A 16,781-nucleotide genomic window follows, 5' to 3' on the forward strand; every position below is an offset into this window, starting at 1 on the left:
TACAGTACTGGCCCGGGAAGCTGTACAGTAGTGGCCCGGGCTAGGGAAGCTGTACAGTAGTGGCCCGGGAAGCTGTATACTATTAGCCCTTCTAGGGAAGCTGTACAGTACTGGCCCGGGCTAGGGAGGCTATACAGTAAGGGTATGTGCACATGTATTCTTGGCCACTGCGGATTTTTTTTTTTGCTGCAGATTTATCGCGGATTCACTGCGGTTTTTCTGTGGTTCTACAACTGCGGTTTTCCATAGGGGCAGCTGTAAAACCGCTGCGGAATCCGCAGAAAGAAGTGACATGCTGCAGAATGTAAACCGCTGCGTTTTCGCGCGTTTTTTTCCGCAGCATGTGCACAGTGTTTTTGGTTTCCCATAGGTTTACATTGAACTGTAAACTCATGGGAAACTAATCCGCATCATGTGCACATATCCTGGCCCATGCTGCCATACACACACTATCTAATCCTGTCACAGAACAGCTAAGCTAAGGTGAGCCTTGGGTCCATACAATGTGGCGCTGGTTTCTTTCCTGCTCTATGAGAGCAGAGCAGGGTTAACGGTGGGAGGGGCAAAGGAAGAGGCTTGGTTTCATGGAGGAGGCTGGCTTCTGTCAGAGTGCAATGCATGTGGATGGACTCAGTGACAGCGCTCCTAATACCGCACCGTACGGCTGACAACACGGAGACTGCCGCGCTGGATGCGAGTTGTCGGGTGTCAGGATGCAGGGCATAGCGCGGCTCTGCTGCCGGCGGCTCCCCGGAGTGACCGTGAACGTTCGGGCCGGAGGCTTCTGTACCTCTGCAGCTGGGCACTGCGCGCCCCCTAGTGGATATGACACGGGGATACAAGTGTACAACAGCCTGACTAAAAGGAAGGAAGCGCTCTCTCTGCACCGCCCGGCGCTGGCGACATGGTCAGACCCTGCCTGTATTGTATATAGCATGACGTGTGGCGGCAGCTGTGTGGGATGGTGGCGCTGTCTACAGTATAACACCTGTATAGCACCTTTATAACACCTGGTCGGGCTGTGTAATGCTTCTAGGATGGTTTGTCACCCAGGGAAAAGGGCTTTATGTAAATAAAACGTCTTCCTTTTATGATGGAAAGTTGGGCAGCTTTCTGCTTTGGTGTTTTTATATTATTGTAAGGGCTCGGCTTGCTGTCAGTGAATGGAAATATCCAGAGGCTGAATAGCTGTCCTAATGACCTCTGGCTGACCCCCCAGTAACCCTCATTACCATTCTGTATCTCCCATAGCTCCTTAGGACACGCGCTACGTATCTCCCGTGGATCCTTGGGACGCGCGCTACGTATCTCCCGTGGATCCTTGGGACGCGCACTACGTATCTCCCATAGATCCTTGGGACACGCGCTACGTATCTCCCATAGATCCTTGGGACGCGCACTACGTATCTCCCGTGGATCCTTGGGACGCGCGCTACGTATCTCCCGTGGATCCTTGGGACGCGCGCTACGTATCTCCCGTGGATCCTTGGGACGCGCGCTACGTATCTCCCGTGGATCCTTGGGACGCACGCTACGTATCTCCCGTGGATCCTTGGGACGCGCGCTACGTATCTCCCGTGGATCCTTGGGACGCGCGCTACGTATCTCCCGTGGATCCTTGGGACGCGCGCTACGTATCTCCCGTGGATCCTTGGGACGCGCGCTACGTATCTCCCGTGGATCCTTGGGACGCGCGCTACGTATCTCCCGTGGATCCTTGGGACGCGCGCTACGTATCTCCCGTGGATCCTTGGGACGCGCGCTACGTATCTCCCGTGGATCCTTGGGACGCGCGCTACGTATCTCCCGTGGATCATTGGGACGCGCGCTACGTATCTCCCGTGGATCCTTGGGACGCGCGCTAAGTATCTCCCGTGGATCCTTGGGACGCGCGCTACGTATCTCCCGTGGATCCTTGGGACGCGCGCTACGTATCTCCCGTGGATCCTTGGGACGCGCGCTACGTATCTCCCGTGGATCCTTGGGACGCGCGCTACGTATCTCCCGTGGATCCTTGGGACGCGCGCTACGTATCTCCCGTGGATCCTTGGGACGCGCGCTACGTATCTCCCGTGGATCCTTGGGACGCGCGCTACGTATCTCCCGTGGATCCTTGGGATGCGCGCTACGTATCTCCCGTGGATCCTTGGGACGCGCGTTACGTATCTCCCGTGGATCCTTGGGACGCGCGCTACGTACCTCCCGTGGATCCTTGGGACGCGCGCTGTATAGCATAGTACCGTCTCATGGGTAACATGAAAGGCACTAGGTCCTCCACAAGTGCCACCTCATAAGAATGGTTCTCAGCTCCTGCCATCTACTTGTACTGTGCCCCAGAAACATTGCTTGTAGAGGATACTAGTGTCCGGGTAATGTCATGGGTCCATAATGAGGTCCCCATCTTACAGGGTGCGAGGGTGTAGCAGGTCTGGCCCGGGTAGTGCCATGGGTACATAATGAGGTCCTTATCTTACAAGGTGCGAGGTTGTAGCAGTTCTGGCCCAGGTAGTGCCATGGGTACATAATGAGGTCCTCATCTTACAAGGTGCGAGGTTGTAGCAGTTCTGGCTCGGGGAGTGCCATGGGTCCATAATGAGGTCCTCATCTTACAAGGTGCGAGGTTGTAGCAGTTCTGGCTCGGGGAGTGCCATGGGTACATAATGAGGTCCTCATCTTACAAGGTGCGAGGTTGTAGCAGTTCTGGCCCAGGTAGTGCCATGGGTACATAATGAGGTCCTCATCTTACAAGGTGCGAGGTTGTAGCAGTTCTGGCTCGGGGAGTGCCATGGGTACATAATGAGGTCCTCATCTTACAAGGTGCGAGGTTGTAGCAGTTCTGGCCCAGGTAGTGCCATGGGTCCATAATGAGGTCCTCATCTTACAAGGTGCGAGGGTGTAGCAGGTCTGGCCCGGGTAGTGCCATGGGTACATAATGAGGTCCTCATCTTACAAGGTGCGAGGTTGTAGCAGTTCTGGCCCAGGTAGTGCCATGGGTACATAATGAGGTCCTCATCTTACAAGGTGCGAGGTTGTAGCAGTTCTGGCTCGGGGAGTGCCATGGGTACATAATGAGGTCCTCATCTTACAAGGTGCGAGGTTGTAGCAGTTTTGGCTCGGGGAGTGCCATGGGTACATAATGAGGTCCTCATCTTACAAGGTGCGAGGTTGTAGCAGTTCTGGCCCAGGTAGTGCCATGGGTACATAATGAGGTCCTCATCTTACAAGGTGCGAGGTTGTAGCAGTTCTGGCCTAGGAAGTGCCATGGGTCCATAATGAGGTCCTCATCTTACAAGGTGCGAGGGTGTAGCTTTTCTGGCTTGGGTTGTGCCATGGGTCCATAATGAGGTCCCTATGTTACAGGGTGCGAGCATTTAGCTGTCCTGTATTCTTACAAACAAAATGAGCATTACAGAAAACTGGAGAGAATAAAGACTAATGTACAAGGTTCTGCAGGGATCGGGGTGAGGAATAACCCCATTTCGAGTATGTGCACACAACAGATTTATCAGGTGGATTCCAGCAGAATAAGCGCCAAAAAGACAGAACATATTCTATCAAAGCGACTAGCCATGCACCTTTTCCGTCTTTTATCAATTCTTTTAATCACGTCAGCCCTTACAAGCTGTGAAGAGGCAAAAATAAGTGACCAATCCGTGCTTCTGGCGGCGTATCCTTGGAAGCCGTCACAATATTTTATGTGGAATGAAAAAAAAACAATCACTTGTGCATGAGGAGGACAAGCTTCTGAATGTAAATGAATCTCCATTCACTGACAGCAAGCACATCATAAATGGAGAGGACTTGAAATTCTTTTAGAAAGCTGTGAAGGAGATGGACATGAAATAAAATAAAACATTAACATTTGGGATAAAGAGCAGTAATGTTGACTCGTGTTAACTTGCAGCATTTGATTTTTTGTAGCTTAATTTTTTTTATATATTTGACATCCTAAATCAAAACTATTCTTATGGTAATATTATCTGTACTGCTGTTTTAGGTATAGCTGTGGGCCTACAGTTTATGATCATGCACATCTTGGACATGCATGGTAAGTGACTGTGTGTTCTTTATCATTGTAGGCAGCAAAATAAGGAAAACTGCCAAATTTATTTATGTAAGATTTGTTGGAAAGTGGTGATTAGTGTCTTCGTAACTGAAATTGCTATTCTACACTATTGTCTCAGTCAAACTTATATTTATTGTTTTTATGATTATTATTGTCTTAAATAGAGTTTAAGACTTAAAGGGTTGGTTTAGTTCCTAAAATGTCCTTTCTAAATGTCTATATTTACACCCTAACCGTTTTTGTAATTTCCTTTATTACTCAACACCTTACGTTTTTCCGTATCTATCTAATCTCTAAATGTGTTTTTTTTTTTTCACTGTATTTGTGTCACATTTCGTTTGAGAGGAGTCAAACGTGACGTCATAGGAAGCTGGGGCTGCACTCAGGGGGCAGTGCTGTAGTTACTCACTGCAGTTTCTTGCATCTCTGCCCCTCTGAAGATTTCCTGGATCCATGGTGATAGATGGTGTAGTAGAAGTGAATGAGTATATATGAAAAAATAAAAACTAGTTCAAATCACTCCCTTTTACCCCATTGAAAATAAAAAAATTAAAAATACACATACAGTGGGGAAAGTAACTACCGTATTTGATACACTGCCCATTTTGCAAGTTTTCACACCTACAAAGAATGGAGAGGTCTGTAATTTTTATCGTAGCTATACTTCAACTGTGAGAGACAGAATCTAAAAATATAAAACAGAAAATCACATTGTATGATTTTTAAATAATTTAGTTTCATTTTATTGCATGAAATAAGTCTTTTATCCGCTACCAGCCGGCAAGAATTCTGGCTCTCACAGACCTGTTAGTTTTTCTTTAAGAAGCCCTCCTACTCTGCACTCATTACCTGTATTAATTCCACCTGCTTGATCTCGTTACCTGTATATAAGACACCTGTCCACACATTCAAACATTCACACCCCAACCTCTCCACGATGGACAAGACCAAAGAGCTGTCTAAGGACACCAGGGACAAAATTGTAGACCTACCCAATGCTGAGAAAGACTTCATGACAATAGGCAAGCAGCTTGGTGAGAAGGCAACAACTGTTGGTAAAATTATTAGAAAATAAAAGAAGCACAAGATGTTGGTCAATCTTCCTCGGTCTGGGCCTCCATGCAAGATCTTGCCTTGTGGGGTAAGTATGATACTGAGAAGGTCAGGAATCAGCCCAGAACTACATGGGAGAACCTAGTCAATGACCTGAAGAGAGCTTGGACCAAAGTCTCAAACATTACCATCAGTAACACACTACGCTGTCATAGATTAAAATCCTGTAGGGCACGCAATGTCTCCCTGCTGACGCCAGCACATATCATGTGGTCAGATGAGACCAAAATAGAACTTTTTGGTATCAACGCCACTCGCTGTGTTTGGAGGAAGAAGAATGATGAGTACAGCCCCAAGAACACTGTCCCAACTGTGAAGCATGGTTGGGGAAACATCATACTTTGGGGTGCTTTTTTGTAAAGGGGACAGGACGACTGCACCGTATTGAAGGGAGGATGGATGGGGTCATTGTGAGATTTTGGCCAACAACCTCCTTCCCTCAGTAAGAGCATTGAAGATGGATCGTGGCCATTGTGAGATTTTGGCCAACAACCTCCTTCCCTCAGTAAGAGCATTGAAGATGGGCCGCTGCTGTGACTTCCAGCATGACAATGACCGAAAACACACAGCCAGGGCAACTACGAAGTGGTTCCATAAGAAGTATTCAAGGTCCAGGAGAGGCCTAGCCAGTCTCCAGACCTGAACCCAATAGAAAATCTTTGGAGAGCTGAAATTCAATGTTGCCCAGGGACAGCCCCGAAACCTGAAAGATCTGGAGAAAATCTGTATTGAGGAATAAGCCAAAATAATCACCTGCAAACTTGGTAAAAAAACTACTGGAAACAAAGATTTCTGTACTAAATATTAAGATCTGCTTTTCTATTCTATCACATACCGTACTTATTCAATATATTTCATTTAATAAAATGCAAATAAATTATTTAAAAATCACACAGTGGTTTTTCTGGATTTTTTCGCAAGATTCTGTCTCTCACAGTTGAAGTGTACTTACGTTAAAATTTACAGACCTCTCCATTCTTTGTAGCTGGGAAAACTTGCAAAATCGTCAGTGTATCAAATACTTATTTTGCCCACTGTATTTGGTATCGCTTTCAGAAATGTCCAATCCATCAAAATATAAAGTAAATGAATCCGATCAGTAAAGAGCAATGAGAAAACAAATACAAAATGTAGAATTTAGTATTTTATCCGCTACCACATTGCAATAAAATGTAATCAGAGGCGATCAACACATCATACCTGCCCAAAAATGGTATCAATAAAAATGTCAGATCAGGGCTCAAAAAATGAGCCCTTACTAAACCCCATATCCAGGAAATGAAAACGTTATGTGTCTCAGGAAAGTGTCTACAAAAGTAAAAACTTTTTTCTATACAAATCTTCTAATTTCTTTTTACCACTTGCCTAAAAAAAAACCTTTACATGTTTTGTTTCTGCGTACCCATACTGACCTGGAGAATCATACTGCCAGATCAGTTTTACCATATAGTGAGCATAGTAAATACAAAAAAAAAACAGTTGTGGAATTGAACAATTTTTTTTTTGCAATTTAGCCACATATGGAATTTTTTTTTCCAGTTTTCCAGTACACTATATGGTAAAATCAATGGTGTTGTACAAAAGTACAATTCGTCCTGCAAAAAAACAGGCCCTCACATGGCCATATTGACGAAAAAATAAAAAGTTATGGCTCTTGGAAGAAGGGGAGTAAAAAACAAAAGTGGAAAACAGCCCAGGGGTGAAGGGGTTAAAAAGTTGCACATTGCGAATCAGCTGCAAGCATCAAGTAGAAAATAGACTTCAAAATAGGCGCATCTTATGATAATAATTTTGGCCCAAAACAAAAAAGTAGTGAAAAGTAGGCAAAAAATAGGAGCAAATGCAACAATGAATCGGACCCTTATTGTTTAGTGTTAGAAGCGGAAAGCCTGTCCTGTTAACCAGTGCTTGTCCATAGCTTTGTAAGGGGGCACATTCTCACTGGGCGATGCCGCAGATTGGTGGGTCTGACTTCCATCTGGATATTCTGTCGCATTTTGCCTTCCAACAATGTGTGATATACAGTATATATCAGTGACCAAAGTAAAATATTTGCCTGTGCTATGTATTTATTATATACACAATTTTTTCTTGATGCCTATTTGTTGGTAACATATACACCTTTTAGAGGTAATACATTTTTTTTCTATTGTTTTTTTTTAATATTTTTATTTAAATTAAGATATACCTTTTTATTATATATTCTCTGTCTTGGTGGTTCTTGGTTTTACCATGTTTAGAGTATCAGTAAGTTTCTTCTTTCAAGTGGTTCCAACTTAATTTCTGCACATCACGGTGTTTCTATGGTATTTATTATTCATAAAAATGTGTAAGCAAATCTAAAAATCTTATAATATATAAAACCATAGAGTGTTACTGTTGTGCTTATCTAGTGTCTTGTTTAGTAAAACTGACCCCTTTCCTTTTCCAGTTCCTATGTTCGATTTGATATCATCCGTCGAATTCTGACCCAATATTTTGGAATAGACGTGATCATGGTGATGGTCATAACCGACATTGATGACAAGATAATCAAGAGGGCCAGCGAGGTAAATGTGACACAACTGCATTTATTCTGTTTATGACTATGGGAAATGTTCCGCCGTGGATTAAAGATTGTGTTTATAGAAGGAAATCTTCTGGCGGTTTTGTATCTCACAGAAACAAGGTTTTAGGAAAATGACTATTAGAGCAAGTACAGCACAAATGGCAGCAATATAGTTTATACAATAATATATTTGTGTTACATTGCTGCATATACCATTAGCTAACTGTGTAGCATAAATGGTACAAATTATATATTTAGCTCTTATTTTAACATCCATTTTCTTCGTTCCTTCACACCATCAGCTGATTGCATCCCGTGACATTTATTTTCCATGCACTTTCTGTAGTGTAAGGCTTTTTTTTTTTTTTTAGACGTTAACATTGCTAAAAAAGTGTTGTAATAAAGAATACTACAGGGTACTGATACACAGGGCTGTGGAGTCGAGAAGCCAAACCTCCGACTCCTCAGTTTCCATGACTCCAACTCCACCAAAACGGTCTCCGACTCCACAGCCAAACCTCAGACTCCTCAGTTTCCATGACTCCAATTCCACCAAGACGGTCTCCGTCTCCATGACTCCGACTCCACAGCCAAACCTCAGACTCCTCAGTTTCCATGACTCCAATTCCACCAAGACGGTCTCCGACTCCATGACTCTGACTCCACAGCCAAACCTCAGACTCCTCAGTTTCCATGACTCCAATTCCACCAAGACGGTCTCCGTCTCCATGACTCCGACTCCACAGCCAAACCTCAGACTCCTCAGTTTCCATGACTCCAATTCCACCAAGACGGTCTCCGACTCCATGACTCTGACTCCACAGCCAAACCTCAGACTCCTCAGTTTCCATGACTCCAATTCCACCAAGACGGTCTCCGACTCCATGACTCCGACTCCACAGCCAAACCTCAGACTCCTCAGTTTCCATGACTCCAATTCCACCAAGACGGTCTCCGACTCCATGACTCCGACTCCACAGCCAAACCTCCGACTCCTCAGTTTCCATGACTCCAACTCCACCAAAACGGACTCCGACTCCACAGCCAAACGTCAGACTCCTCATTTTCCATGACTCCGACTCCACAGCCAAACCTCAGACTCCTCACTTTCCATGACATCAACTCCAACTCCACATCCCTGCTGGTACAGAAAAGAAAATGTATCATGGAAGTCAATGACAGCTGAGTCTAAACTGCATATGTTTCTTGTCAAAAACAACCCTGTAGGTTTTTTCAGTGTGCTGGACCCCTATTTTGTCCTTTTTTCAGTTTTTACAATCCTTGTTGCATTTGTTTTTCTTATATAAAAAAATGTAAGCTTCTCCAACCCATTAAACAGTAAGATAAGAACTAGTGACGAGCGAACGTGCTTGGATAATGTGTTATCAGAGGATGCTCGGGTCCTAATAGAGTATTCTCATTGTGCTCAAAAAATATGTTTGAGTCCCCGCACCTGCATGCTTTGCTGCTGTTCAACAGCCGCAATACATGACGAGATTGCCTAATACACAGGTAATCCCGGGATGTGTTATGGCTGTCTAACAGCCACGAGACATGCAGCCACGGGGACTTTAACATATTTTTCGATTACGCCTGAGACACTCGGTTAGCACCCAAGCATGCCGCACAGTCGCTCATCACTAATAGGGACAACACATGAATGATATCACTGTTCTATCCGTTTTTTCCCCTCTGGGCCATTGACTTGCATTGTCGATTTTGATCCTCAACTCGGATTACATTAGGACATGTAAACTTTTTTTTTCAAAACCAACTGGTCTGGGGAAAAAAAAGGGACATATATAAGGATGCATTGGTTCTGATGGGACTGTGATCTAGCCGTAAAAATAAAGGATAGCACACAAGGAAACTGATGTGTGAAACTACTGCCCGACTACAATAACAACCTCAATCTTAAATTGTCTGGCGTCTGTGATGTGTGAAGAATAGCTTCATAGTAAAATGTAAAACAATTTCCCTAATGAGTCCGAAATTGGAAGGAGAAGAGATGGAAATGTACGTGAGAGGAAAATAATATATTCATATTATTGGACGAGCGAATAGAATAAAAGAAAATGAGTAATTAGGAAATCTTTTCTGACGTTACTGCTACTAGTTCTGTTCTAAAGAGTTGGCAAAATTCGCTGGGTTACATCTCAAAATATCACTTTTATGTTCACAACTTTATGCAATCGCTGCCGGCAGCCAGTTCATTGATACCCAGTGTGAGAAAATAGAATTACAAGGAAGAAAGACGTAAATTCTGTTTTCTTCTGCTTGCTGCACTGTTCAGTTTCATTTACCGACACGCCAGTCACAGTGCTGAATCAATGATGCAGATTTTCTCCAAGAACCTATAGAAGGCTCCTGTTCCAGCGATCCTGCGGCGTAGCTGGCAGATATCAGTGAGCAGCATTTAGCGCTGGTCTCCAGAGGGAGCTGCCCCATCTGACTCCGTGCAGTTATTTAGGGCTTGTTCACACAGCTGTTAGCTGCTGGTGACATTTCAATTTCCCCGCGCCGGTTATCTACATATTAAGGAGAAAGGGACATCAAGGACCTGATCAGCACCACAACCTTAGTGTTTAGAGTATAAAAAGTAACTCTTATGGTCCTATATTATATAAGGGTGTTCGCTATTTCCAATGTGCCCAACTTCAACATAAGGAGTTAACCTTATTTAAGGCATAAATCATATGCCTGCCATTTTAGCATCTATTGTTTCTTTGGTCATATTGATAAATATATTTTTTTTAACTCTGTATCTGAGGACTACATTGGAAGGTTGTATGTGTGTGTATACACTGTGTGTACAATTAGGCAATTTGTATTTTTGATGATTCATTTTATTATTGAACAACTACAGTGCTTTCGGTCACTCTAAAAGGTTAATAAACCTGAATATTTAAGAAGGATAAAGTAAGGCTTTGTCTTTCTTAGTCTTTGTCTATATGCCCAGAATTATTGGACAACTATTAGTGTGCAGAATTATTACGCAACTGGTAGAAAAATGTATATTTCTCAATCGCTTCATTGGGGGACATAGGAAACCAAGTTAGTTCCCCCCCAGCAGTGTACACCCACCAACTACCATGGAGTTAATCAGTTCAGGCTTAGTTTTAGCTCAATGTCAGTAGGTGGCAGACACGGGTCTGGTCCCAGTCCCGCATCTACCTTAGATTTTGTTGTTTTTTATTAATGATTTTCCTTTTTCTTTCAGATACAGCTTGTAAGGGCAACAGAATGGCATTCCTACCTATAGATTGAGAGCACAGTGTGGAGTTGTCACTACTGTATCCTCTGGTCTACGAGGCAGGATCCTAACTCCATAACGCAGCAAGAGTGTTTGGGGCTCCCCAGCTTACAGTCCTTGCCACCATTCCTATGCCCGCCGGTGCACCATAGCCAGATGGAGCATAGAAGGAAGACGGATCCATTAGCTTCCAACCATCAATAGTCCACGTACAGGACGTCTTATGACCATCTTCCATTACTGGCCTGCGAAGAAGGATTCAGTATCTTCAGGACAGTTACTAACCAGGATATTCACATGCTAATCTGTGGCAGTTAGGGAGGCTCCAAAAAAAGGAAGAAAAGGCTCTAGCTTCCCTTTCCTGCTTTCTGGCATGCTCTATTCACCCATTGGGAAGGTTTCCTATCCATTTCGCCATTCATTCTTTCCCTCGTAGTCCAGCTGCGGCTTTCACTCCGCTCTGGTTCTCTTCAGTGGGTTCACTTATAAATTTAGCCCACGGCAGACTGACCAATCACTAATTCATGCCCCCTACAGTCTGGACAATCGCATGCACTGCCTCTCTCGGGTCCGTCCGCCGACCACTCTCAGCCTATTAAGGTGTATCTCTCATTTAGACAAACAGGAACCCTGCAAGCTCTTTCCGACGCCAAATCTTCCTCTTCTTCCTTAGGGTGTCCCCAACCGCTACAGGTTCTACAGTTCACAGCCTGGAACCACTGATCCAGTGTTGTCTCCAGTTTCTCAAGGGCACAGGATCCAGGACCTGAGTAAACTCTGCCACCAAGGGGCAGCTTTTCTATCCTAAGCAATGCTCTCTCTGTCACATTTCTTCTCCTTTATGCCTAACCCCAGGGAGTTTCGCTCCAGTACTTCGGCTATTTTCCTGCACTTTGTATGTTTTTCCTGTTACTGGAAGTTTGCCTCCACTCAGACCTCTGCCAGATTGCAGTCCACCCACCATGCTATCCTCCCAGGAACCCCAAACTGCCCGCAATGAGAGCGGTTCCCCTCTCCTTGAGTGGGCCGCTGTCTTGGGTTTATTGTGACATAGAGGAGCCAGAACACCGCAACGTCTGATTTCTCCTACTCCTGCACTGATTAAAAGCACTTAACCTTCTTATAAAATGGTGTACATTTCTTTTGGCAATGCAGGGGTTAATCTCTGTTGAGAGCTCCTGGAGTGTTAAGGCTCTCAGCTGTGCACTCTTAGCCACTCCCATCTCCTACATAAACTGGGTCCTGGCTAGAACTCCTTGTCAGAACTAGCTTATTCTGCATGGCTGGAGATTGTTGTTGGTTATTATTGGAGAAGGCGTTTGGTGGATTTATCTGTAACTGTTCCTAGGTTTTGAGTGTGTGATAATTCCCTTTCTCCTTTTACTTTGGTTTAACCTAATCCTCCACTCCGCGGTGCATTCCTGTGTTACATGTTATTTGTATGTTTGCTATTTTTCGTTACCCTTGTTCGTATTACCTTGTTAGCCAGGCTGGTGTACTACGGTATTCTACTACTCCCCTCTTCCCTGGGTATGGAAGGGTACAATCTGAGGGCGGATTCAGGAGCTAAGGCAAGGTACTTGGCCCCGATATCTTCACCATCAGAAGTAATGCGGGGAGCAGGGCGAGCTAGGGCGCCCCTAGTGTTCGGGACAGAGAAGGAACCCCTAGCCTCAGGACAACCGACAACAGAGTCGTGACAGCCGCAGCTCTCTCTTAATTAGTTGCCAACCTGACCAACATGTCCCAGACCTTGGTCTCAGTCCTATAACGACTGATCAATCCTGCTACTACCACGGGGGCCGTCCTCTTCCCTGGGCATTGTGGATCTTCCGGTTTCTCAAACCCACCATGGTAGATTACGCAGAGGTTCAAAAAATCATAGCCGCTCTAGCACATCATCCAGTTCTCCATCGCCCTCAATTGTCTCCAAGATGGTATCTCTATCTCACTCTCCCTCCTCTTGCGGCTTAGCAGTCACACTCCTGTTCCGAGTCAGATTCCAATCTGAATGCGAACAAATCTCAAAACTACAGGACATGGTGGATAGTCTGATTCTGGCTGTTAATCAAACCCTTATCTGAAGTATGTGGAGCCCTTTCCCTCGGAGCAGACCGTATCCTTCAGGAAGACTAAGTGCCACCCCCGGGCTTTTGCCAACCGTCAAGAATTTGATGGAATCTTTACCAGGCAATGGGAGCACTCAGAAAAGCATTTGCAGAGAAGAAAACGCATGGAGGTCTTCTATTTATGTCCAACCTGCTACCCAGCTCTCCACTAACACCATCTTCCCTTTTTCTTATGGAGCCTCCCTGAATGATCCCACACTGAGGTTCTCGCACAATTCTGCCATTGAGGCTGCGGGATCGGCAGTTTGCCCGTTTTTTGCCACAATGTGGGAATCCAAGTCAGTTTCGGCCTGGGCAAAATTACTTTGGCAAGGTATTCTGTTGGGCGCTCCCGCTACGGAACTAGCAGATTTAGCTAGCGGACCAGATTGGACAAGCGGGGAAGTACCTCCTTTCAACTTCTCTCGATGCAGCTGCCTATTCAGTCCATGCCACTGGCAACATTGTCGCTATTCGCAGGGTCTTATGGCTGAAGGCATGAAATGTGGACTCGGCATCAAAGAAGTCTCTCACCAGTCTTCCTTGCCAGGGCTCCCAGCTTTTCAGAGAAGAGCTAGACAAAATTATTTCACATGCCACATGAGTAAAGGGTACTTTGTTCCCACAACAGAAGACTTAATTCCCACCTCCCAAAAGACGCATGATCCAGTTTAACGCCTTTGGGAAATTTTCAATCTGGAACAGGCAACCTCTTCCTGGCTTGCACGAACCCACCACCGCTGGTCCTCCAGACCCGTATATAACAGATTCTTTACTGCATGATGCGGCACATCAACGTGGGAAGCATCTCAGGGTGGGCATCTGTCTTCTTTGTGGCTCTCAGTAGTCGACTACGCTTGGGTCTGTTGTCTCCTACGGATACAAAATAGAATTTTTCACCCTCCCACACTTTAATTTTTTAAAGTCCTACCCTCAAAAGAACTCCTTTCTCATTCCTGGCTTCTTTAAGGCTATCGATTGGCTCTACAAGGCATGCGTCATCATTCCCTTTCCCCCGCAGGAACGCTTTTCAGGTTTTTATTCAAAAGTGAGGAAGTCTTCTTCATCTCGCATATACCACCATACATGCTAGGCCTTCTTCCACTGGGGCAAAGCCAACCAAGCTGCCCCCATGGTTTTTGTTCAGCCATCTCTTTTGGCATTTTTACAGTCGGGCCTTAAATTTGGCCTGTCTATAATTTCAATGCTCTCCTTTCTGTTTCAGAAGAATCTGGTGTCGCATTCTCAGATCAGGACTTTCCTTCAGGGGGTCGCACACTCTGTTCCTGCTTAATGGCCTCTGATAGACACTTGGGACCTCAACTAAGTTCTGGATGTCCTTCAAAAGTCGCCATTTAAACCGCTACGAGAAATCTCTCCTTCCTCTCCTGGAAAGTTGCCTTCCTGGTAACCATCACCTCAATCAGATGAGTGTCCAAACTCCTAGCTATTTCTTGTAGTTCCCCCTACCTGGTGTTCCCCCAGGACAAGGTGGTCCTGTGTCCTATGTCCTATCTCATCATTTCTTCCTAAGGTGGTTTCCTCATTTCACCTCAATGAAGACATCGTGCTTCATTCATTTGATCCGTCTCCCTCTAATCCTTGGGAGCAGTCACTAAACAAACTGGACCTGCTCAAAGCTCTACATCTCTACCCATCCAGGTCTTCACTCTTCAGACTGGCGGACTCTCTGTTCATAAAGCCTTGCAAAGGCTTCCCTGCTTACAGATTCATCATTGCCTGCTGGACTCGTTCTACCATTCTGGAAGCCTGTTAGATAAGGGACAGAGCGTATCCACTCATGGTCATGGCTTGCGCAGTGGGGGCCTCCTTGGCCGTCCGTCACCAGGCATCAGCTTTGCAAAGTTGTTACATGGTCTTCCATTCAAACCTTCACAAAGTTCTACAAGGTTCACACTTACTCTTCGTCGTATGCGATCCTCGGTAGAAAGGTCCTGCAGACCGCAGTGACCAGAGCTCAGACTTGAGGGTACTGTCCTTTTATCCACCCTTGGGACTGCTTTTTGGACAAACCATGGTTCCTTGTGTCACCCAATAAAGCGATAGAGAAATAAAGATTTTGGGTACTCCATTAAAATCTCTTTCTCTTTAATGCATGACACAGCACCCATTCTTGTATAAAGTTATGTTGTTTCTGCTATGTTGTTTGTCTTTGTGTTGTTTCTCCTACTGCTTTTTTTACTAACTGATTAACTTTGTGCCATTTGGTGTACACTCCTGTAGGAGAGCTAGCTTCTTTTTGCATAGTGTCAACCTCCATAGTTGCATGATTTACGGCTTCCAGATACGCTGAATACATGTGAGAAATGTCCACATGTATTCAGCGTATCTAGAAGCCGTAAATCATGCAACTGAGGCGATGAAAACTTAATCTCCGAGCAATAACAAATACTCGGAGATCACCCGAGCATGCTCTGGAAATCTCGAGTAACGAGCATATTCGCTCATCACTAGTGGTCAGGTTTCAGCCTCCCTTATTTTGGCTATGTCTCTGAACACTGAGCACCTCGTACTTCTGGGCGCTACAGGGAGGTTGCAGTTCTGGAATATGACAGTACTGGGGGATAATAGTTCCTGGCTCCTTACCATTTGATTCTTTTCAAATCTTTGGCAGTTTTCTTCTTTTTTTCCCCCTAACCCCCCTAAACCACCAACATGTCATGTCTGTAGTCTATTTCTACATTCTGATACGCTACTTTTTACACCTTAGCAATGGCTCTATAATTGTAAAATCAAGTTTGAATCTGTGTTCACGCAAACCAATGAGGAATAGTTCGTCGAGGCATTGTTTTTCCTGGACTAAGCCTCCCTCCCATCTTTGTTGAGGCATTGTTTTTCCTTGACTAAGCCTCCCTCCCATCTTATAAGCACGCCCCCAGGATGTGATTGACATGATTTTCAAGGGCAACATTTCTGTCGGCCCTTTACAAATCTCGAAAATGTGTGCAACGTTCTGTCAACCTAGGCATGTCAAAGAAGCTGAGTTTAAGCTCCCTGGCTTCATCACCACGCTTGTCATGCCCAAGGAGGTCAATGATCACACGCATGAGAGATTTGCAATTAGTTGACAGTGACATTGCTCTTGCAAATAATCTTAATCATTCCATAAAGGGGGGGGGCAGGCTTACAAGATGGGAGTTAGGGTTAATTGGGGAAATCAATGCCCCTATTCCTCACAGATATACAGAGTGCCAGCATCGATTTAGCTCGACTTTACAATTCTACAGTAATTGCAAAGTCATACGAAGACTCTTGTGTAACCACATGTTGGCGGTTTAGGACGATCAGGGAACCTGACCGGTTCCCTTTATTTATACAAAAGAATGAACACAGAGGTTTTGCCAATTCATAAAGTGATGGCATATTCTTTTACGATCGGTTCAGATCTGATCTCTATGACTGCTGAAAATTAAGGTCTCTCTGATTTGCCCTTTTAATGATTTTTTTTCTTTCCTGCAACGCGGTATCTGGCCTCCTGTCTGTACAGTGATAACTCTGAAGAGTCACAACTTAACACAAGTGAGAACACCCAATTGAGCCATAAACCTTTACATCATAATTTCTGGTTGGTATCTTCCGGCCAGAAATTGGGCACATAGGAGTACCTTTCTCTATTTTATATACAGCGCTGGCAAAAATTAAGACACCACTGCAAAATTTTCAGTTGTCCGA

The 16,781-nt window shown here is 44.9% G+C and overlaps 1 protein-coding gene across 2 annotated transcripts in view; it reads left to right on the forward strand.

The window, feature by feature from the left end:
• Nucleotides 1-564: 564 nt before the first annotated feature.
• CARS2 (cysteinyl-tRNA synthetase 2, mitochondrial) overlaps nucleotides 565-16,781 on the forward strand; it is a 123,170-nt gene continuing 106,953 nt past the window's right edge. For both annotated transcript variants that reach the window (XM_069757926.1, XM_069757925.1), the window contains exons 1-3: nucleotides 565-907; nucleotides 3,998-4,048; nucleotides 7,611-7,728. In XM_069757926.1, the coding sequence (XP_069614027.1) occupies nucleotides 714-907; nucleotides 3,998-4,048; nucleotides 7,611-7,728 (363 nt within the window). In that variant the 5' untranslated portion in view covers nucleotides 565-713. The remainder of the gene's footprint in view (nucleotides 908-3,997; nucleotides 4,049-7,610; nucleotides 7,729-16,781) is intronic.

This window comes from Ranitomeya imitator, chromosome 3 (genome assembly GCF_032444005.1).
Source record: "Ranitomeya imitator isolate aRanImi1 chromosome 3, aRanImi1.pri, whole genome shotgun sequence".
In the NCBI taxonomy this organism is placed as follows: Eukaryota; Metazoa; Chordata; class Amphibia; order Anura; family Dendrobatidae; genus Ranitomeya; species Ranitomeya imitator.